At 39.3% G+C, this 25,051-nt stretch overlaps 1 protein-coding gene across 1 annotated transcript in view; it reads right to left on the bottom strand.

The window, feature by feature from the left end:
* Positions 1 to 25,051, bottom strand: part of BICC1 (BicC family RNA binding protein 1) — a 305,576-nt gene that overhangs the window by 5,806 nt on the left and 274,719 nt on the right. The window contains exons 15-20 of the mRNA XM_007451161.1: positions 17,348 to 17,513; positions 14,200 to 14,239; positions 13,671 to 13,825; positions 7,636 to 7,792; positions 3,286 to 3,446; positions 493 to 592 (exon numbers count right to left, since the gene is read on the bottom strand). Of these exons, the coding sequence (XP_007451223.1) occupies positions 493 to 592; positions 3,286 to 3,446; positions 7,636 to 7,792; positions 13,671 to 13,825; positions 14,200 to 14,239; positions 17,348 to 17,513 (779 nt within the window). The remainder of the gene's footprint in view (positions 1 to 492; positions 593 to 3,285; positions 3,447 to 7,635; positions 7,793 to 13,670; positions 13,826 to 14,199; positions 14,240 to 17,347; positions 17,514 to 25,051) is intronic.

Here is a 25,051-nt window from a genome sequence, read left to right as displayed (position 1 = left end):
GGAAAAAAAAAAAAAAAAAAAAAATTGGGGGTAAAGTTAAAAAGCATTAAGACAAGAAATACCAATTCTCTTTTTCTCTGGTGCAATGATCTCAGCTGCTATGCAGGAACACATGCATTTAAAGCGTGACAGCCAGTCCAGAATAATTATTCACGAACGCAACGATCATTGCTTAATACAGCCGCAAAATGGAGTATTAAACTGCTCCCTCATCCCCACGTTCTACAAAGGGCAGTTTTGGTTAGATCTTTCCGAAGAGTTCTGTTTTAAGGAAACACACTGTCAAGGCGGGTTTTCAGGCAATGCCTTGACGAAGCAGTGGGCGTGTTCTTGGCATTTGTCACACTGTTAGTGGGAAACGCTCTGAAACCACAACCCCAAAGCTGCCAGGTAGTAAGCAAGGGGTTGAGGGCAGAACCAGCCTCATTGGCTGGAGATCAATGGCAGAGGTTCTTCAGACTTTAAAATATGAACAAGAACATTTCTATTCACCTGAGATTGCAAGCAGCATTTTCCTCCTGGCACCGAAAGTTGTAATTCCCAGCTCCTTCAGATCCTGATCTGTGAGAGTGAGGAATGTCTGAAGATCGATCTGTGGGTGAACAAGTCGTCTATAATCAATAATATTAAGTATCTTTCTTCTTCAGCATAAATTCTACTCATTGCTACACTTATTTTATTTATTACACTCTGCCTACTTTCAAACAAGAATGGTGGGGACAATACAAACCTAAGGGACAAGAATTAAGTAATAAAGGTGGTAAAATGAAAGTGATGATTCTAGCAGGAGACTTAATCTAAGCCAGTGATTTACTGCAATTGAGATATAAACTTAGGCATCCTAAGGTCTTAGCATCCTGGCAGCCAAGGCAAAAAGGGAAACAGAAACTGCACAGTTTTGTGATCTGATGAAAGGAAGAATACATACTTGTCCAGAAGAGAGAAAATAATTCTTAGTTTTAGATTCTGACTTGGTTAAGTATATCTCCATAAAAAGAGACTGAATAATACCATAAAGGGTATCTTCCATTGTGTTCTACATAAAAATGATGGCAGAATTCACAGTCTAACCTCAGACCCACGACTCACTTTGCTTAACCCAGCAGACTATCTCTGAAAGTGGCATACATGAAGTATTTCTAGCAACAGTACGAATGTACTCCCTGGCAACAATGTGTGAGGGGAAGTAGCTCAAGAATCCCACCACTCCTTGTGAAGACTGTGTGAGGAACAGAAAGGCAATGGGGCTCTGAAGCCAGAGAGACTTGGGTTCAGGTTCTGATTCTGCCATTACTAGTTGTGGGCACTGGCAGTTGACAATCCTATATACCTCACAGGGTTGTTTTGGGCCTTAAATATGATCTTAGATATAATGCAGTGTGCTCACCAAAGGGGTAAAATAGTTGGCAGCTATAGTTAGTAATAATGTATACAGACATATCATCTGTGAAAGTTGCTAAATAAATCTTCATCCTGGTTACAATATATTAAATCTCACAAGGTTACTTAATGGGGGATTCTTGTTAAGTCATATCTGTATATGAGAAAATATCCTACATAAAGGGAATAGTACCAAATTTCAACAAACCTGAAAACAGTAAAATATACTTTTCATTCAAATTATATAGAAATTAATTTGAAATTTTCTGTTTTGATTTTGAAGGTTACATCCAGATCTTGAAAAACCTTTTCATTTACCATTTATCACAAATCTAGAGATATGTTTCTTAGAAATTCTGTCCAGTGGAGACTATTTTAGGGATCCTCAAACTCTTTTTAAAGGGCCAGAGAATAACTATTTTAGGGTTAGTGGGCATACTGTCTCTGTTGCAGCTACTCAACTCTGCTGGTTTAGCTTGAGAGCAACCACAGGCCATATGAGGTAACTGAGTTAGTGTGGCTGTGTTCCAATGAAACTTTATTTACAAAATTAGGCAGCAGGTCTGCAGGCCGCAGTTCACTGACCCCTGCTCCAGTTAATATTAGATGAAGCCAGTCTAACTTTATATTATCACGTTTTCTTCCTTTTTGAAGTAACTAGATAAGAAGTCCCCATAATAAATTTCTATGCTTCTTCAAATAGCAAATAGAGATTTAAAGCAAACCCAGAATATCACTGAATAACATCTAGTCACTTACTTCTAAAACCTTCTGTGCATGAGCAAGTTAAAATACCTCAGCCCTGAGCTTCTCAATCAGCCACCTGCATCTAACCAGGAAGACTAAGTAAGTAAATGCAGTTCTTTAATGCACTGATGATGAACGTGTTATTCAACTTAGAAAATCCTTGGTTAAATGAACACTAATTTAGGTTTAGGGAAAAGAAAACAAAATCATTGTCCTAAAGTCCAAAATACACATGACAACATTTTTCTTGGTGTTAAAGAACAAAAAAAGTTCAGCAATTAAACTTAAGTTATGGGCAATACATTAGATTTATGATATAAAGTGCCTTATAATAAAAATCTTAGATTATTTACTGACTGATGCATGCCAGGGAATTACTGGCATGTAATCTAACATGAAATGAAGCCCAACTAGCATGAAACTTGGACCATGTCAGGATTTGAAAAACAGATACATTTAGAGAACTATTCTAACTTTCTGTTGCCTTGAGTTAGCTGTGCCCTGGTAATATGACAACACAATTAGAAAGAACCACACTTAGGGGCTCTTTGCTTTATGCCAGTGCGTCACGGCCACGGCTGATCAGTCTGGCCAAAATCCATGGTAGGGATGTTTCAGAAGACATCTTAGTTCTGCCTCAGTTCAGGCAAAACCCAAACAGTAAATTAATGAATAGGTTAACATGTATAAAAAGTGCAATGTCTTCTGTGAGAACCTCAGTAACATGATTAGGATGGTGTCACAAACAACCATAGTTATTTATTTCAGACGCTGTTATTTACTTTTAAGTGCCACAATAAAAATAAGAACAGATGAAAGAGTAAAATCTGATTAAATATAGAGTTGTTGCTGACCTTAGGGAATTTGTGAATCAAAAGTTCCTATAAATCAAGACACTCATTAGGTCTTTTAGCTAAAACTGATGAAGGTGTTTTTGCAAACATAGTTTCCTACATTTCTGTCATCCTGTGTTTACCAGTTGCACTAAATAAGAAATAAGATGGCGACAATTTTCTTGGCAGCAAAAATAAGCTATGAGACTTGAATAAAGGCTCAGCGAAAACACAGTCATAGGTAAATGAGTGATTTCATTCTAGAAGTCATCATACACACAACCAAAACGAAGATGCCTGGGAAGATAAATAAATAACCACCGACCTCTTGTTGCTGGAAGACGTCTGTGTATTTGCCCAGGCCCAGTTTGCTGAAGAGCTCAGGGAGGTCAGAGCCTTTGAAAGAGCTGTTCAGGTTACAGCCATTGCTTCCTGTCAGCGAGGAAATGCAGTCCATGTAATTGCTACTGCTGAGATAGTGCTCCGCTGAAAGGCAGAGGAAAGACAGGCCTGAAGTGTAAATGCCCAGGGAGAGCATGGTTTAATTAAAAGTTTTAATCACTCAAATAGTTCAGATTCAGTGTTTTGGGCTGAACAGACCAACAATAACTGCAGAAATGCAGCAGTCCTTTACTGAAACACTGGCTTTTCATTAAGGAAATACTGGTTACGGCTTTCAGGGAGGCTCTCGCCATTTAAAAGGTTACACTTGGGAGGGAGCAATTCGGCAACAGGGCCTCCGTAGTTAATAATCATTAAGCATATTCTCCCTGAGCATTCAGGAACATTGGCTCTTCACAACTGATTTGATGTGAATTAAACGAGGAAGTGGAAGCAGGACCCCTAGGACACAATAAAGGTAAGGAAAGTTACAGGCTCCTTTTAGATGCAGGCTGGCCCTCTGTATCCACACTTGTGCTTTCCTGTGGTCAAATAAATACTATGATATTATCACATATAATTCATTTCCCTCAAACATAATTGGGCAGTGAGTTCATGAAATAGAGTGCTTCCAAAATTAAGAGTAACATATGAATGAAAAGAATGATGCTGGAGTTCCTGGATTTAACTTACAACAAAAACAAATCCATCTCCTGGGGGAAACTCTAAGACAGCCATGCCGAGCTTTGCCTTGGCTCTGCTACTGATCTGGTGGGCGAAGGTTTCTCCATGTTGTCTGTGGTTCTCAGACCCAAGGACATGCACAGCTGCATGACAGACTAGTGAGCCACACCAAGTACTTGACCAAATATTCAAACATTCTTCAGGAGCTACTTTGGAGAATCTAGCAGAGCTATGCAGCCATTCCTACCACCCTGACCAACAACTGACTCTCAACCATGTGGAAATTCTATCCTCTTATACTAAAGATGCAGCTTCAGGGAGATTCCCAGATTGATGAGGGCAGAGGACATTCACCTAGGTATCGGATCCATCTAATCTCCTCTGGGATCAGTGCATTCACCAAATCTAAGAATTTTGTTCTCCATTGCACTGGGTGCCACTAATCACTTTCTCTGGTTGTTTTCATCTCCCAATTGAGAAGTCCTATATATGTTTCAAGTGGAAGGAATTTCTTTTTTTTTTTTCTTTTTTTTTTTTTTTGCGGTACGCAGCCCTCTCACTGTTGTGGCCTCTCCCGTTGCAACGCGCAGGCTCAGCGGCCATGGCTCATGGGCTTAGTTGCTCCGCGGCATGTGGGCTCCTCCCAGACTGCGGCACGATCCCGCGTCCCCTGCATCAGCAGGCACACTCTCAACCACTGCGCCACCAGGGAAGCCGGAAGGAATTTCTTGATAAGGTTTCTTTTTCATTTAAAAACAGGTATTTTATGTCTTGTAGGAAGAACATGTAGGGTAGGGAAAAGGACCCAGGACCAAGCCCTGATGCGCTGAGCACTGGAACACTCCACCAATTGAAGGTAAGGCCCCAAAGTCACCAAAAAAGATTGAGGAGGAATGACCAGTGAGGTACCGCTTTGAGGGTGACACAAAGCAGAGTATGATGAGCACACTGGAGTGACCACTGGACTTGAAAACATGGAGGTTACTGTCAGGCTGACTACATAATTTACTGTCCAAATGATAAATTTACTTTCTTTGAGGAAAAAAAGAAAAAAAAGAGGGAGTTACTGAGGAATTACAGTGGAACAACTGGTGAAACAGGGATACCCAGAGAAAACCTAGACATTGGTGACCTTGAGATGAGTGTCAAGAAAACTTTTCTAAAACTTCGTTGTTCAATACACTAGCCGTTGGCAACATGTGGCTATTAAGCACCTAAAATGTGCTAGTGCAGATTAAAAATGTATTCTAAGTGTAAAATACCACATACCATATTTTAAAGACTTAGTACAAAAAAAAGACAATGTAAAATATCTTTACATTGATTACATGTTTAAATGATAGTAATTTACATATGTTGAGTTAAGCAAAGAGATCAGCAAAAAGTGAAAAAAATATTTTAAAATATTCTTAGTGATAAATATTTATTATGGTACACAACTTTTTTTTACATTTCTTTTCATCTTAACTACTTATAGTATCTATATTCTCTTTTAAACTCCCTAGGCTCTTAAAACATCGGACAAAGGCCAAGGAGCAGTGCTTTTTTAATCAATCTTTTTAAATTAATGAATCCCCTGTCTTAACCCTAATCCTGAATTTCAATGCAGCTAAGTCACACAGTCAATTTTAATCATCCAGGATTCAGTGCAGGGAAAGGGGATAAAGATAGAAGTAGAGAGGCACAAAGCTAATTGATGCTGGAATATAAAACGGAGATCATTTCCACCCCGAGATGTGCACCTGGCACCAGCCTGCCTCTCAGCTCCACTGTTCTGTCAGCGGTAGAGGACCTAGCCCAGGACTAACAGGAAGACTCTAGGCTACTACTGACAGTACACTTGGGAATGAAAGAGTTGACCATGCTTTCTTATTTAGACTTGGCCGACACCATAACTGGTCTTTTCAAATCTGAGACTCTTGACAACATGGCCCACTTGATTGATGGTAACAACTGGCTGTTACTGTTTACTAGGCTCATTTAGATTGCCTTTCTCCAAGTATTCTTCAAATACTCCAGGGTATGTATTTCAGGAGTCCAGATTCATCAAAAACCCTGAAATAAGGCATTAGGGGAATATCTTGTGATTACTGTGTCAGTTCTCGTCTGTTTACCTATTTATACGACATGTGGGTGCCGTTACAGACACAACCACTGGACTCATGCTGCGTCTTAATCGTATTTGTTCAAAGCCTATGCTTTAAACGTTTTTTTTTCCTGATAATTTCATTTAGCTACCTCTTGTCAATTTGAAAAATCTTGCTCTTCACCTTTGGTAGCCAAAGGTGACTGGGCAGACTTCCATTGTCTAAGATACTAATTTGATCACATTCTGCTCAACTCCTTTACATCCCTGCCTTTTCCGCATTATTCTGATGTTTGTGTGTGCATGACTCATTTGTATATTCATTCCACAAACATTTACCAAGCACCTGCTAGGTGTCAGACACTGTTAGACATTTGAGAAGAAATAATAAATTAAGAAAGAAGGCACAGCCTCCTGTTAGTGGGATTGTAAATTGATGAAGACGCTATGGGAAACAGTATGGAGATTCCTCAAAAAATTAAAAATAAAATTGCCATATCCAGCAATTTCACTTCTATTTACCCAAAGAAAACAAAAACACTAATTCAAAAGGATAAATGCACCCTATGTCCACTGCAGCATTATTTGCAACAGTCAAGATATGAATGCAACCTAAGTGTCCATCAACAGATGAACGGATAAAGAAAAGATGGTGTGTGTGTGTGTGTGTGTGTGTGTGTGTACACACACACACACACACAATGGAATATTACTCAGTCATAAAAGAAAATGAAATCTTGCCATGTGCGACAACTTGGAGGGATCTAGAGGGTATTTTGGTAAGTGAAATAACTCAGAAAGAGAAAGGCAAATGCTGTATGATCTCACTCATATGTGGAATCCAAAGACAAAAACAAAGTGAAAACAGACTCACAGATACAGAGAACAAATGGGTGGTTGCCAGAGGGGAAGTGGGGGTGGGAGTGAGATGAAGGGGATTAAGAGGTACAAACCTCCTTAGTTGTAAAATAAATAAGCTACAGGAGGTCACACACAGCGTAAGGAATATGGTCAATAATATCGTAATACCTGTACAGAAACAAACAGTTACTAGACTTATCGTGGCGATCATTTCATAATGCCTGCAAATGTAAAATCACTAGGTAGTACACCTGAAACTAACATAATACTGTACACCAACTGTATTTCAATTAAGAAAAAAGAAAGAAGGCACAGCCTAAAAGAATGCTCGCCACATGGGCACTAAATAAGTGTTTACTGCATGAATGTAGTCCCTGACTTGTGGAGCTCAAATTCTACAGGAAAAGACAGTTATGTAAGTGTACTTCAGTATGACAAATGCTAAAATGAAAGCATATACAAAATGCAGTGCAAGCAGAGAACCATGTGCCCTGCTTCACTGGAAAAAAAGCAGGGAAGGCTTCTCAGAAGAGGTGGCCTGTGAGTAATCCAAAACACTTGAAGGCCTGGAGTCCAGAGTTTATACTCGAACATTACCCTAAACCAACTAAACAAATTCCAAGCTGGTTACATCTAAAAGTATGACGAAAAGTCAAAGCTCACTTGATTTGTTCTGTTTACGCTTGGGGCTGCCAATAGAAGCTGCAAATTCACTATGACTTGCGGGTCCTATTCCATTTCGGTCTCTCCAGTTATCGGATTCGCTTCCACTTCCCAGGTGTTCACGACTGTTGGACCTCGAGAGGGACATTGATGAACCCTGAAAACAATCAAAGCCAGATAAGGAAATGTTTAATAAGGTAGGTTTGCCGGGGTGGGAGGAGAAAAGAATACACATTAGACCATTTATTTTGATTGCTGGCCAATGCAGTTACCCACGAATGCTGATTCTCAAGAAGAGGCTATGGGACCTGTCTATAGTCTTTGTCTTCCAGCTACCAAGGACACTTGGAAATACAAGCAGTGAAGTGTTTTTCCTTCGTTATGAGGGAGTTGATGATGAGGGCGCCCAGAGGAGTTCTGAGATCCCCGAGTATAAAGATTCATTCCTATAAGATTTAGAGGATTCCTATTTTGGGGAACAAGGCAAATCCTCCATCTGGTAGAGCAGAGGTTCTCTGCGTTGTATCACACAGGACGAGTAGGGAAGCGGTGTAGCTACACCCAATGCTTTGACAGGAATCGAGCTCCCAGGCTCACAGAGTGGAATGGTGGAGAGGAATCTGGCATTATGTCCTGTGTTAACTCTCATTCAAATAAGTACATGACCTCTCCAACAAATTACAAGTACCTGGAAATTTTAACTTTTTTAATTCCCCCAAATCAAAATAAAAATCGTAATTTAAAAGATCTCACAGTTTGCACTGAACTTGCATTTATTCATTCTTTATTCATTTATTTAATCACTGTATTACAGGTACCATACTTTGTACTATATCTACAGTATTAAAGTCAAGATTCTCTGATTCTAAAAGTTTTATGTTTACTGGGTAATTCCAAGAGAATCCTTTACTATTCAGGTCACTAAACTCACTTAATTCAATCCCGCAGCAGCATAACCACAGCTGACCGTGCAGGGCTGTAATGCTTCTTTCTTCAGGGCATTATAATACCACTCTGGAGACTTTCTACCTACCTCACTGTAGCCATTGTAGGATCTTCCTCCCCTTTTCTGCTCCAAATGGCAGATTACCCTGGGACTTGGTCCCCGCCATTCCGATTATCATCTCGCTCTGCACTTTCTCCTTGAGTAATCAGTAATCGCAACCTCTGTCAAGGCTTAACAACAGCCATGACTCACATTTTTACCTCTGGGTTTGAATTCCCTACTGAAATTCAGCATCACAGAGTTGCCAATCTGACACCTCCACTTTACTGTCTCACAGGTATTTTAAACTTAGAGTGCTTGAAATCGTATTGTTGATGACCATCTCCCCAGCTGCACCCAAACCCGCCCCTCTCCCAGAATTCCTAAATCTCAGTGGCGACCATTCAACCAGTTGCTCAAGCCAAACTTCAGAGAGTCATATTCGTTCCTCCTCCGCTCACTACATCCAATGTATCAGTTAGTTTTATCAATGTCATATCTAAACATACCTACTTTTCTCCATCTCCACGACAGTCACCAATAGCCTCCTTAATGGACATTTTGATTCTATCTTGCTTCCCACCCCAATAATCCATTTTCCATGAGGCAACTAGGTGTTTTTTTTAAATGCAAATTAGAACAAAATCATGCCTCTCATAAGTATAAAGTCTCGCCATGCTTTTCTAGTACTTTACCATGGGCTGAGGTGCTCCGTAACTGAGTCTCTGCCTCTCTCTCCAACCTTATCTTCAATGTTCCACCACCCCATCCACCTTCTGCTCCATGAACTTACCAGTCTGTTCTGACCTCAAGATGATAATGCCAGCTGTTTCCCTGACCTAATACTATTTTCCTACACCTTCACAAGGCTGGCCCTTTCTTGCCATCTAGGTCTTACCTTAAACATCATCTGCTCATTAAAGCCAGCTAAGACTACCCAATATAAAGCAGCCTCTGTTTCACATTTATCAGGGACTTTTATTCCTTAATGCCTTCTTGTTAACTTGTTACATATTTCTCTCTACCCACCAAAAAGAAAGCTCTGTCCATGAAAGGAAGAATCTGTATTCAAGCATTGTATCTCTAGTGTCTAGAATTGTGTCTGAAACACAGAAGGCCCTTAATAATAAATATTTGCAGAATACTGGATCTCACAGATACCTTTTCCTACATCTATGGGATCCCCTTTGCTGAACTGTGGGAAGGGGCATAGGGAAAGGAAGGCTCCTAAGACCAAAAAAATGGTCTTTTTCAATTAAAACCATCTTTAACATTATACTTCAACCAGATAACTCCCATGGAGCGAGGGAAATAAGAACATGCTCAAAATTGGTAATTACCAGAAGCATTAATGAGATTATTATGTAGTATTTCTATATATTTTTAAACTTCCGTATCTAAACTCTTTTTGAGTACCAAAAAACCACTCATCTGAGATCTAAGCTGATTTAATTCACACAGCTATATCAGACCTGGCTAAACGATGTTTTCTAAAAACATTAAGTAAAACATAATCTTTTGATATTTATTACTTCGTTAGCTACTAACTAGAGTATCACGAGAGCAGCTCACCTCCACTCTTAGGTCTGTAAGACTTAAAATAACCAGACAACCTCATTACTCTTAGTGCTGGGGAAATTAAAAACCATTTTTTGATTCCCAATGCAGGTTTTATTTGCTCCAGAGAATATGTAACCATTCCTAATGCCTTTAAGAGATGACTAGCAAAAAGAAAAGGAAAATCCCAAACCTTTTGTAGTTCTGTTGATGTGACAAAAATATTGCAGGTCAAGTAGCCTTTTGTTTGACCTTTGCTGTCCCAGTATATCATCAAGTGGATAGGGTCACACTTTTGAGTCTCGAAGAAAACAAAAATAAGCCTCAAGCTACCTAACTTCTTCTCTAAAGGAGCTCTTTGGAAAAGGCTAATTTCTCAAAAATGCCTTAAAACTGGAAACAACTGCTCAAATCTGGTTTCTCAGAAATCTGAACAAGATGTTCAAAGCCTTGGTTTCCTGCCTTAAGCAAAAGCTTCCCAGAGCAGGAAACTCATGTGCCTTGATCGCCAACACACCGAACAGCCCTCACCCATCAGGACCTACTGGCTAAGTGTGCTTCTCTAGAGCAGCATTCTACTTGTCTATTTGGTTTTCTTTTTCTTCGGAAAAGATTAAGGAAAAAGAGTGTTTCTAGCTACCCTCCAATTTAAAAATAGTGCTACAAGCAGAGATGTGGTCAATCTTTTAATAAAAATTGTTTAAGTTCTCTTCACTTTTCCCCAGGTCCTTCTCAACCCAACCCTGTCCCTGTGTTCTAACGCAAAGAAACAATCTTCACTAATTGCCCAGTTTTTAATCCCTCTGAGCTATAACAGAATAAAGAGAAGGGCAGGCACCTGCAGATAGCAGCTGCTTCAGAATATCAGATCATGCTGTGTAAGGGCCCTTTCACCTCCTTTCAGTGGCTTTCGGATGCATGAAGAAAAGTTCAAGTCCTACACACCTGGAAGAATCTAGAACCATTCCCTAAGAAAGCTTGGTTATATTTCATCATCAGCAGTGTTTAAAGGGGCCGTGAATAAAAGCAGATTACGTGGTGAATGCCCTTGCACTGATCTCGCTGGTTACATCCTCTCCCCTACGTTTCAAAGTGAATGAGCTATTAGACATTAGCCAGGAAGGTAGAACAGGCTAGCCCAAGAAAGCCAAAGCCAAGAAAAGCCACAGGAGGGGATTCAGCCACTGAGTCAGGGCCCTGCACGTTCCTGTCCACAGAAAGTGGTCTACTTGTCCTTGGACAAGTGCCAGAGCAGCAGAGTCTTACAACTTCTGACATGATTTCTGTTCCATCCCCCTTATGTTACGTCCCTGTAGAGCAATGTTTCCAGAAGGGAGGCTGCATCAGAAACAGACTAGACTTTTGCTGAAAATGTGGATTACTGGTTCCTGCTGGCTCCCTCCCTGATGAGTTGAGATCCTGGGGGAAGAATTTGCATTTTTAAGCGCTCCAAATGATTCTTATGTCTTTTAAGGTACAGTAACATGGCTCTAGAGTATTTATATATCGCCTTGCTATGTACCCTCTTGAGTTAAACCATTAGGAAGAGGAGTATAAAGAAATTTTGTAAAATGAATTCAAGTCCTCTCTCTGACAGCTACTATACTACCATGACCTCAAGTAAGACACTTAACTGATCTGGGCCCCTTTCCCTCACTGGGAGTTTATAGGTATCAAATAAGCTTGTGGATGAAAATGTACCATATAAACCCCCCAAAAAATAAATGAGTGTGATCTGATAATTATTACTAGCACATTATGTGTTCATGTAACACTCTAAGGTATTCCTTTGGATATAAAATGCATATCTAGCTTGAATGTGCAGAAATACTTCCAGCAATAAGCACTCATATATGTATATGAATCACATCTTTCATCAGGCTCTTGGTTTTCTTCAGGGTAAAGTTCTTCAGTGGAAGTAACAGTAGCTGCTAAATATTGCTGAGAACTTCCTGCACACCACGCTGAGCACTGGATGCCCTCTCCCACATCATCCTGAAACAACTGCAATGAGAAAATGGGCTCAGAGGTGTGAAGTCACTCATGAAAGCTGTACATGTGTCGGTGGTAGCTGTCAGGCCCCACAGCCCCTGCACCTGACAACTACGTTATTAGAATGATCATCATTTCAACCTGTCACACTAATGGTCTTTGAGAAGAGAAGTGAATTAGCATTTCTAAAGTGAAATATTTCATCTCTGAAACTACAGAAACACAATCAACCACCTAACACTCAACTCCGCCAAAGGTGAGGGTGAGCAGAATGGAAGGCTGCAGGTATTCAATACATCAGTGGAAGCCTAAGAATTAGCACAGCAGTTTTAAGGTCTCTGCCAGTGAAAGGAGATGTTTATTTTCTCTCAAAGCTACAACGGCAGAAAGAGGGGTGTACCTCCTAGAGCCTCAAATTTTTCACAATGGTTCCTACATTCTAGCTGCTGACAGTAACTTCAATCTTTAAATACAGCCAGCTAGGTTGCTACTTTAAGTCTGACAATGAAAGTCACAGGAGACTGTTCTTTTTAGTATTTCAATAGTATTTTCTTTTTCACTTACTCAGAGAGACAAAGGAAAAAATGTCATGTTTCCTTCTGCCTTTCATCAACATTCTAATTTATTACAAAGAAAATGGGTGGAGAAAAGAAGGTCAATCTACAAATGCTAGTTATTAGACTAACAATTATGAAACCCTTAACCACTATTTGTTTTTCAGCCTACAGTGTTCTGGTTGAACACTGTAGGCTGAATTAATTCTTGGATTAATCATTTTCATCCACGTTTGGGTTTGCACAGCCTCACCAGTAGTGTGTGTGCATGTGCTCTAACTCCACCCCACTCGCAAAAGGCTTACAGCCAAAATCTGACACTCTTCAACTGAAAAGGCCTTGCCGAGTGAGTTGTACAGCCTAGCTGAGAAGCAAGGAACCCTGGATCTCTTCTCCATGTGGTAAGGATACCAGCTTCCCAGTCTCACCCTGAGCACTACAGCCAACATCTAGGAAGCATAACATTTTGGAGCTCTCGTTTGTGATACTTTCTGCTGTGTTCCTGGCACATCTGAACACACTGAATTTTTAACTCACATCTGAGAACCTGTTTTTGTTGGATACTTGCCTTTTCCTCCTATGGTGGGCTTGCGAGTGATACCCTTGGATAAAGGGATTCTTTATACATTTTTTATGGAATGTTACATCTATCCTTTGCTTAATCTCAGCCCTGCTCTATCACTTATGACACTCTCCCCCTAACAAAAACAAGTTTATCCAAATTTACACCTCCTTCACAGCTGATCAACAACTGTGAGAGAAGACGCATAAAAGATCATAATATATTGGATTGTATCAATTTCATAGCAATACGTTTACAGGAATAGAAATTAAATCACCATTAATAGATTGTCCTTATATAAATAGAGAACGTGAGAGGAGAGAAGATTGTCCTCTTCTGCTGAGAGAACAGACAGGAAGAATAGGTAGGGCATGACTCTACAAACCTCAAAAGTGGTTGTCATTGTGGGCTTATAGGACACATGGTTGGCCCTTCTCAGCTCCTTGATAGTTTCAGCGGGCATGGATTTAGAAAACCCAAGGCCACTCCAGGTATTTGTGGGTGTTCTGACCTCCGTCACCACTGGTTTCTTTAACATAGCTTTGGAAAACAGAACATAAAACAAATGTTTGGTATTTTTAATGAATTTCTTAAATAAGATACTGATGAGTATTGTTTCTTCGATATATGTAAAGAAATTATCACTGAATATTATTTCTTAACACAAAATGCCTTAAAATATCCTCATAAAACATTTTATACAAAGTAATGGTAAACGTTAAAATGATACATTATTTCTTAATTGATCTAATGCTAATCTACTCAACCTCAACAAAGTTTGTGCAACTTGAACCTAAACATTCTGGATTCCTTTTATGAAGGTCCAATTTCTCAGTTCAACATCAACACTGAAAAACCTTTTATGTGTTTACTGAAAAAAAAATCAAAGTTTAGATCATTAACGTGTCACATACCTTTGGTTGCTAATAGCTTTTTTTGTTCATAGTCAAATGCCTGAAAAAAAAAAAAAAAACAGAGAAAATATCTTTATTGTCGGTCTATCCAAATGTTATGCCAATCCTTCATGGAAAGATTTTGACTACAGCCCATGAATCTGCCTGGGGCAAAGGCTCAGCTCTGCACCAGAATGTGACAGTAATCCATGCAAGTCTGATAAACTTAAACATGTTTTCAAAACTAATTCATTGGGCTTCCCTGGTGGCGCAGTGGTTGAGAGTCCGCCTGCCGATGCAGGGGACATGGGTTCGTGCCCCGGTCTGGGAAGATCCCACATGCCGCGGAGCGGCTGGGTCCATGAGCCATGGCCGCTGAGCCTGCGCGTCCGGAGCCTGTGCTCCGCAACAGGAGAGGCCACAACAGCGAGAGGCCCACGTACCGCAAAACAAACCAAAAAAACAAAAAAGACTAATTCATTATAATAATAAAGTACTACTTCCAACTTTAAGTCATGACAGTGACAAAAGTTAGAAATTTTCCTTCAAAAAGAAAAAAATTCCTATTTACTATGAAATATTTAACACACCAGGACCAATATATGCTAACGTATAGTGAATAACCTAATAACAGTTATGCTAAGTTTCAAAATAATGCATTATCAGAATGCTTAAGCAGTACACTAAAATTAAACCTAAATAAAAATATAAACCTAAATTAAAAAAAATAAAACTTAGTTATCCTTTATTGCACAAGACTAGGATGGCACCATTTATTCTTCCCATTCACATTGAATAAGTGACTGTGACACAGTCGGGTCTACATAGGGACCAAGGTAGGTCATTTTGAAGAAAGAAGTCCAGATATAGCTACATCTCAAATGCTAACCCAGGGTTCTCAACTCGCCAATTCAGGAACTAGCTTAGACTTGATTTAAGAATGTCTCTTGTAATAAACTATAACGGAAAAGAATTTTGTTTAAAGTATATAGATATATACATATATGTATAACCAAAATCACTTTGCTGAAACTAACTGAAACTAACACAATATTGTAAATCAACTATACTTCAATAAGTTAAAAAAAAAAAAGAATGTCTCAAAGGCCTATCAGATGGGTCAAGAACCCACTGGCAAGAGCTCTTTGGACCTTCCTCCCAGGAGGACTATACCATCATATGTAGGGTGTCCATATAATTTATGGTCTGAAACAGGATACTTCTGAAAGTGAAATGTACTACAAATGATTAGGCCAAAATAATAAAAGTAAACAGGCTGACCTAGACCAACCAGAAGGAACATGGCAGTAAATTGGGAGAGTCAGATTTTTAGATAACACAGTTTGATAATGTTTTTGAAATCCTAGGTCTAAAATGATTCTGGGAGTTAAAATCAACTTGTAATGACTACTGTCTAAGGGCAAGATGTGGGGAGATGCTAAAGTTACTTGTTCAGTAAATATTTATTGAGTGCCTTCTGGCTAAAGGGACTGTGCTGCACTTTGTGTAAGAATATTACAATGAACCAAAACTAATCTATAGCCTCAAATCATATAGAGGCTTAGCAGGGGTGAGTAAGAAAAATAACCACAAAATAAATTAGAAAGTGAGATAAGTGTGAAGAGAGAGCTGGAGATATAGAAGTCCAAGAATGATCAGGAGACAGAGATCATCTTCAGCTATTAAGCAATCAGGGAAGTCTTCAAACTGTTATCACTGATTTCCTGGTGATTTTAAGAGTCACTTCTTCACTAATGGCGTAAATACATCTATTTAAATTGAAACTCTATCACTAAGAACATTTACATCCATCCTAAAAGAAAGGAACACGAAAGTGGTTCACTATAGGTATACACCCGATGGAAAAGACGAGAATCACAAGATGGATGAAAACCATAAAGGGATCATAAAGGAATCTGATACTTCTTAGATGAGAGAACTTTAATTTATAACAACTGAAAATAAATCTTCCAGAGAAAATGTAATAAATGTCTTTTTGTTTAACTTTGCACTTTATAAAGGCTATGGCTTTTGTAAAAAACATTCATCTAAAAACTCTTGAAAATGTTCAAATGCAAAGGACTAGAAAACCAGACAAGCAGGATTGTACTGTAGTTTTCACTGGAATTACAGAAGTATAATTTAGTCCCATGAATTAATTTCTTTGACATATCTGTGACAACTTCTTTATTTCTAGGATTTTGTGAAATTTTTCCCTTTTTTGAAAGTGGGGGGATGGGAGATGATCAATCCCTTACTACAAAGTAGGTAAGTCTACCCAGTGATTCAGACACTGAAATCAAATGTTTAGAGGCATCCCTAAAAGCACAAAATCCTTATCTTTCATATTGTGATCTATATGAAGATCAGATTTCTGAATTTCATGATCATTGGTCTATTTTGAGTAATTAGCCTAATACTTTGAAAATGGATACAGAGAAAATCCCTGCTGAGGAAACTGTTCAAAATTATCATAAAAATCTGTGAACCAACATAACCATCAATAATATTTAGCATCTCCTTTCAAAACACTAAAGCTTCACATTTGTTATTTTTATAACTGTCTAAGGAACACCAAATTTATCTTCTCCATTTCACAGATAGAATATTATATCTATTTATCCAAGACTACGTCATGAGATAGTAAATGCTTAGAAATAACAGCTCTCATATTTATCTACATTTTTTTAAACAGAGGAAAAATGTCATTTGCATAAGACACAGTGACACAGACCATGTCACTTTTAATATTATATTTTAAAGAATTCTTCTCAAACTAAATCTTGCATTTCAATTTTTTTTTTTTCTTGCAGTAAGCGGGCCTCTCACTGTTGTGGCCTCTCCCGTTGTGGAGCACAGGCTCCGGACGCGCAGGCTCAGCGGCCATGGCTCACGGCCCAGCCGCTCCGTGGCATGTGGGATCTTCCCGGACCGGGGCACGAACCCGTGTCCCCTGCATTGGCACGCGGACTCTCAACCACCGCGCCACCAGCGAAGCCCTGCATTTCATTTTTAATGTTTATAACAGAACCAATTCCTAACTACTGCATATATATTTAAATTAAATTTCTGGTCTACTGCTAAAAGCTCACTGAATTCCCCATTCCCCAACCTAGGCAGCCTACATTTGGATGACTTGTCCATTTTTTTTTTTTTTTTTAATCATTACCTGCATGTTGACATATGATGGCCGTGGGGCAAGGCGGGCCCTTTCATTGTTCTGCTGGGCAGCGGCAGCCCTCTCTGCAGCACGCTCACTCCCTGGAGCCTTCTTGTCAGCCAAAGGGCTTTCTGCAGTACTCAGCTCAGGCTCTGAGAGCAACCTGTCAGTGCTGCTGTGAAAGAGAGTTTGGGATTGAACACTCCACCATTACATACAAATGTAGCACACACTTCCTAGGTGCCACATTGACTATGTAGGTTTACCACCGTCAACCATTTACATGTATTATCTCATTTAATCCTCACGGTACTGCTATGAGGAAGGCAGTCTTATTATCCCTATTTTTCAGATGAGGGGAGTACCTTGTCCAAGGTCATACCTCTGGTAAATGGTAGAGCTGGGATTTGAACCCAGACTTTCTGACTCCAGAGATGGTGCTGAAACTATTTCATGATCTGTATTCACACACATTAAATATAGCATGTATGATACACTGTATGCAGTACATATGAAATAGACATACAGACAAGATTTCTAATTTACATACATCAAGGAGATATCCCTGACCCATGTTTACACAGTCTAAACAAACTGAGTCAGTCTGAAGGAATGCAGATGATCCAATTCATTTGTGTGCAATATACATGATATTGCTAACAAATCTGCTATGATAAAGGCAGCAGGTAAATATTCTTTAACATCTGTTCAGGGTGCAGGGAAAGAACATGAAAGTGCTTCTTAAAATGGGGGGCAATTATCTGAATTATAAGAATTTATAAAGCCCTATATATACATGCACCTCAAGTTCACATCCAACTGCATGTTAGGCTCAAGTAAAACAGAACTAACCAACAGTATTAATCCAAGAGCTGATTTGCTCACACATTCTTCTTTTTATCATTCACTCTTCAGTTGTACCAGGGGAATTCAGAGGAATTTAGAAAGGACTATTAGAATACAAAAGGAGCAGCAAAGAACTTTGTTTGACAAAAGTTCAGAGAGGCTTCACACAGGCGTGGGACCTGGAATTTAAAGGGCATCTGCAGGTTCGCCATTGTGTAACAGCAACTCAGAGGGAACAGCATAAGCAAAGGAAAGGAAGTGTGCAGTAACTGGTGGTTTCAAAGCCAGAGTGTGACAAAAATTACTGTAACAAAATAAAGGATTGATAGAGCTGATAAGAGATCGGAGACAGGCAGACCATTCTGGAGGTTGCAGCTTAATTCAGATGAGAGATAATCAGTTCACACTTACACACTCAATGAACACATTTAGTGATGAAAGGAACAGGTGGAACAGGTATATACTTCAAATGCATCAACACAGAAGGGAAAACAAAATCACTTCTCTAACCTATAATAAATAATGTTAATTTGGCGTATTAGTATCATGTTAAGAAAAACACAAGTAAAGCAGATTTGGACAAAATGGTAACAATGGTAGTTAATCAAAGAGTTTATAAAAGTAAAACAGATTTTGCTTTTTATAAAAGCAAAACAGATTTTGCTGAGAAAAAGAGGAAATAAGAATATATATTAACACAACACTGGACATCAACTATACTGCAATAAAAACAATTTTTTAGTTAAAAAAAATATATATATGTTATATCTGCCTAAACACACTCTATTCTGTAACGATATAAAAGACAGTAGAGGAAATTGGGTAGATGAAGTGGATGGGACCAAAACCTTTCGATGTAAAGCATTCCACTGTTTTGCATTTTTAAAATGTGAATAGACTGCCTATTTGAAAAAAATAAAATAAGTGGGAGAAGTAAGGATAACACATTTGTTATCCCTAATGGTGCTATGGTAAGGGAGAATTATATTTAATATAACATATGCATTTATACTCACTGTGATTTGTAATAAGTAAAATCATGATACTGCCAAGTATTTATTACCAAAGTGAACAATTCACTACCTTGGAACAAGGGAGCCATAGTTTAAGTTGGAAATTCAAAGCCAAATGAAGGAGAATTCACACTAAGAAAATTTCTTACAGCAAAATTCGGAGAGTTAAAATTCCCCTGCTGATTACTGAAGAGCAGAGAGAATGCTAAAGTTTCAGAGCAAAAGAGATGATTTAGGGAATCCAGAAATAAACCCAACCAGCTAAAGGAAGGGGAGAGATGACAGAGAAGATTTAAGGGCACTAAAAGGGAGACATCAGGCCTAAAATGGAGTCACTTGTGCTAAACCCCACATCAACAAACCAAGACTTGATACCTAACCTAACGGCAGTTTCAGCCTCTCGTAGGAATGTAATCTTAACCAGTCCTGTCTGGAATTTCCTGGCCAACACTAGTGAGGTAATCCACCAGACAGACAGCTGCCTTCTCCCAAAGGAAGGTAACCTTGCCTGAAATAATCCTTTCTTTTCTTTATGACTTCCTTGTCTCTCCTTTTTTCTCCTTTTAAAATGTTTTCTTTTCTGCAGCATTTTGGATCTCCTTTCTATTTGCTAGATGGGATTCTGCCGATTCATGAATTGTTGAATAAAGTAAATTTGATCTTTAAACTTACTCAGCTGAATTTTTTTTAACAGATTTGATGGCAGTAATAGGACTGAAGGAGACTTCCAATAACTCTGGGAATGAGAAACACAGGTGTGGCACCTGCAAACCCTTTCGAGTTCTGTCTCTCAGTGCTTCTGAGGACTGTAGGTAACTTCCTCTCAGTTCTGAGCTCTGCTCTCTTTGCACTGAGCTCCCAGTCTAATTGGCTTTCCAATACAGGGCAGGTCAGCTGGGTCAGGCAGATGATTCTGCCGGGAGCTCAAGCCCCTAGCCTTTATTTCAGACCACAACAGTCAATTAATTGGTGGAAACCCCCAGGCCTTGATTCTGTCCCATGATCCATGTGGGAACTATCAGTTCTCCATGTATGTGGAACCCCTAGTCCTCAGTCTCCATTTGTTGAGGTCTGTTGGTTCAATTCTTTCCCCAGGCCAAGGTCCCATGGCCTTGGAATTGGTGGTGGTATACACGAGACCTTTACCTGGCTGGGACACAGCAAAATCCTTTGGTTACTGCCAATTTGTTAAGGTGCATGTGTGTGTTTATCTTGTTTTCTGTAGATAAAAGCTACCACTAATAGGAATCTCAGAAGCCAAAAAGCCACAAAAATTCGTGGGCATGGGTGAAGCACTGAAAAGCCGATAAAGTACTCTCCACCTAACTCAAAGGACTCCCGTGTTCAAATAAGCCGGTCATGGAACAGGTTAGCTTGACACTAGGTCATCCACCATCCTCAAGAAGATTTCCGTGCAACAAGGTTCACTGTAAAACACCACACCAGGCCCACAGCGCATCCTTCTTAGATATCCATCTGGCTCCCCCAAACCCAAAACGGCTTAGCTGAAAGAAATGGGATCCTTAAAATTCAAAGAGTTAAGCACTCCACCTTCTGGTACACTTGCTTATTTTACATCTAAGAACTATGGTCCTGGAAGCTATAATTATCTATAAAAATGGCAAAGTGTTACTAAAGATGACCTACAATTAGAATGGCCATTACGAGTAATGTTCCAATTATATAAGATCATTTAAGAAGTGCACTTAAAAGCAAGGACTCCCCACTCCCCCCCCCAAAAAAATGGTACACCTATTTTAATTGGCATGCAGAAAACTCCAAAAGGCTTCAAAATTCCAAAATAGCTTCAATGAAAGATTCATTGCAAAAAGGCTAATGAAAAATTAAAGACACAAGAGGTACCTAAAACAAGAGACAATAAGACTGACATAACTACTACTGCTCCCCTCTATCCTCTTTTTTTTTTTGGCCATGCTGCACATGTGGGATTTTAGTTCCCCAACCAGGGATCAAACCCCAGGCCCTCAGCAGTGAGGGCACAGAGTCCTAACCACCAGCGAACTCCCTATCCTCTTTTATATGAGTACTCACTCCAGTAATCCTGTCTAAATTTCCTTTCCACTCTGAAGAGACTAGAAGATCACAAACAAATGTCTGACAGGTTAGTGGTCATGCAGTGAAACCACTGGGACCCTGTGGGGCTCCTGGGCATGGAAGCCTTTCTGTGTCCCCTGTTTCTTGTTTGCAGGGAATAGACTCCAGCCTCTATGACCTTCCCTGGGTTCCAAAGGGCAGATTGGAACAGTTGCTAATTAGGGAAGGAAGGGGATACAGAGACAAGGGAGGAGCAGTCAAGAAACAAGAGTGCAGGCCTTGGTGCAGGTCCTGGTTCCCCATCAAGGGATACACATAACAATATCTTTGAGCTCTTCTGCAGAACTAAAACCTCCCAAAATGGAAGATGTTAATGACTTTATGAAGCATTCTTTATTCCAGAGAGAAAGTCACAGTTTGATAACCTTCAGAACCACAGAAGCTCATCAGGAGACCACCTGAGGCCAGATTAAAGGAGCGCAGGCCCTGCACACACCCTGCTCCTATCAGCAACCCCACCCTTGAGCCACTGCTATAAGAGTCCTCACCAAATCCCCCCGGGTCAGGACACACAGCTTTTCAGGGCACGAGCCCGCTGTGGCCCCCTTTGCCTGGCAAAGCACTAAAGCTGTTCTCTTCTACTTCACCCCACGCTCTGTCTCCGAGATTCGCTTCAGCACCGGGGCACAGAGGCTGACTTTTCAGCATCAACAGACACCCTCATATCTACCCTCAAAGGAGGGCCCCTGAATGAGCCCCTCCCAGAAGTGATGAGATTCTGAGGGATTTTCTTATAAACTGCTACATTATTACCTTAAACAGCTAAGGGAAACTAAATTAAAATTCATGAAAGACCTTGCCAAATTCTGGTAGATACTAGAGCTACACCCTCTATTTTAAACCTCACTTGGAGCCTGTAGGTGGAATCCTGGGAAAACTGGCAGAAGCCCACGAAGGGAGAAAATTCTTACCAGGGTCAGCTCTCCTGGGTCTCTTGTCTGTAGTACCCAATAAAGAGAGGAAAATAAAATATTTTTTGCACCCTCTTCTGGAATACCTCTTAAGTCTAAGGGGTTGTTCAATACTGCCAGAAATATTTACTGCTTGTCCACACTGAAAACTGACAAGATAGTTAAAAGATTTTTTTTTAAGTAGCTCTGCAGTCAACAGTTGGTCAAAAATTGGAAGCTGATATTCAGAGGCTGATGGGAATTTTTTTTACATCTCCTCCCTTAAACTAAAATTAAACTATGCACTCAGAGGGCAAGAAAAACCCTCTAAAGCCTCTGTGAAAGGATTTACTGAAACATTCCAAAGGCAAACAGCTCTAAATCCAACAGAGAAATCTTGTGGTTCCCACCTTAGTTAGAAATCTTCTCCCTGATATTTTAAAAAAAAAAGCAAATTAAGGATAATGGAGTTGGATGGGTGGCTCAAACTATAATGTCATTTAGGCTGCAACCCATTTCTTTGAGGAATTGAGAGCAACTGTCCTTATCTTACAAATCTTTGCAAAACTAGAAACTAGCTGTAGAGGCGGCTCCAAGTCCACCTATTCCTTTTACCAATCCTAAAACCTCCCCTATTCAGAAGGCTTGTAAGTATTGTAGAAATTCTGGCCTTATAGGAAGAAACCAAAGTCCTTGGAGGAACTTGCATTCTTTCCCTGTACCTTTGAGATGTAAATGTTCTACAAACTTTAGGGAGGTAATTCTTTTCTTTTTTCAGGTGGACACAAAAATTTTTAAGTGTCTTCCCCACAAATACAGTAAAAAGCTTCAGCCATCTGAGCAGGTAAACTTATTCCATCTACCAGAAAACAACTTAAATCCAACTTTCTTTTTTATAACTAGTGAAATTTTGTATTAGTGCACCTGATTCACAGCAGTAATTAAAAAATGGAACCCAAAAGGTCTCTGTTTATGACTGTCAGTTTATGTGTGTCTATGTACGTGTTGCAGATGTATTGAATTTTCCACCTCCGGATGGTATTGCCAAAATTAATTTGTAAAAGACCTCTATGTAAGTGGCTTTAAAAAATTAAGTACTTATATAAATTAAGTAAATTGAATCCAGTAGTCCCCCTTTATCTGTGGATTCACTTTCCATGGTTTCAGTTACCCACAGTCAACCTCAGTCTGAAAATATTAAATGAAAAATGCCAGAAATAAATAAGTCATACATTTTAAATTGTTTGCTGTTCTGAGTAGTGTGATGAAATTTCCTGCCACCCCACTCCACCCCATCGTGGAATTCCCCAACCATCAACATCATCATAGCTCAACGATCCAGGATCAGATCCTCCATCTGATATATCATCAGAAGGTCAATAGCAGCCTACCACTACATCACGATGCCTACATCACTCACCTCACTTCAGTTCATCACATAGGCATTTTAATCATCTCACATCATCACAAGAAGAGGAAGGGTGAGTACAGTACAATAAGACATTTAGAGAGAGAGAGAAAGTGAGAGAGAGATACCACATTATTATAATATATTGTTATAATTGTTCATTAGTTATTGTTGTTAATCTCCAATTAAATTTTATCATAGGTATATATGTATAGGAAAAACCATAGTATACATAGGAATTCAGGACTATCCATGGTTTCAGGCATCCACTGAGAGTCTTGGAACATATCCCCAACAGAAAAAAGGGGATTACTACAGATGTAAGTGGGATAAAAGTTTTTCAGTAAACTTTCTTTTTTTTTTCCCCCGTGGTACGGGGGCCTCTCACTGTTGTGGCCTCTCCTGTTGTGGAGTACAGGCTCCGGACGCACAGGCTCAGTGGCCATGGCTCACAAGCCCAGCCGCTCCGCGGCATGTGGGATCTTCCCGGACCGGGGCATGAACCCGTGTCCCCTGCATCGTCAGGCGGACGCCCAACCACTGCGCCACCAGGGAAGCCCTCTCAGTAAACTTTTAAAATAGTTTCTCTAAAATCTTTTTGGTAACCTAAAACAAAGTTTTGCTAAATTAAAGTAAATGATGGATAGTCATTGAATATCCAGATCGTTTCCAAATAAGATAAAATACTAAAACATTAATTACTGAACACAGGTTTACCACTTTTGGCCTTTTTATTTTTTTACAGAGAACACTAAAGATATTTGGATACAGTAATAAACGTGTTTTGTGCCACACTGAGAAATTTACTATGGAAAAGCATATGTTTCTAGACATTGTAAAAAATATTAATTTGTCAAGCCACACAATTGTTTACTTCTTTTCACTAAAAAGGTTGTTTAGGGTTAAAAATTAAATATATATTATATAAATATGTTTATAATATATATGTGTGTGTATATATATACATATATATATATATATATATATATATAAAATTAAAGTTACTAGAAATAATAAGGAAACATTTCCATATGCAAGGAAAGTAGGATGTGTGTTTTCAGTAAAAGAAGGTATGAGGAATGGAGAGGAATTTTTGTTGATGAAAATGAAACTAATTTTGTCCTGAAGTGAGACTGGTTACTTCAGAATGTGAAAGAAGAAAACATAAGACCAAACTGTAGAAGGTTTGTGGGAAAGGAATCTTGAGAAAGGAATTTTATGTGTGGTCAAGCATGCTAAAATTAGAATGAATTTATTTAAGTAGAAAAAAAATGAGTTTTAATATCAAAAGTACATCAGTGCAAAATCAGAATTGATTTTCTCTCCGTTAAAAGAACAAGTGATTTTGAATTACTGGTCTGCTCTTAGTAAGAGATTGTAAAAGGTTGTTATTTACCTTTAAGTAATCTGCCTAGAAAGCAAGTATTTTGTGCTTTACCAA

Source organism: Lipotes vexillifer, unplaced genomic scaffold (assembly GCF_000442215.2).
Source record: "Lipotes vexillifer unplaced genomic scaffold, Lipotes_vexillifer_v1.1 scaffold1309, whole genome shotgun sequence".
NCBI classification, from domain to species: domain Eukaryota; kingdom Metazoa; phylum Chordata; class Mammalia; order Artiodactyla; family Lipotidae; genus Lipotes; species Lipotes vexillifer.
The sequence above is the reverse complement of the archived record's forward strand: the minus strand, read 5'-3'. Positions and strand labels throughout refer to the sequence as shown.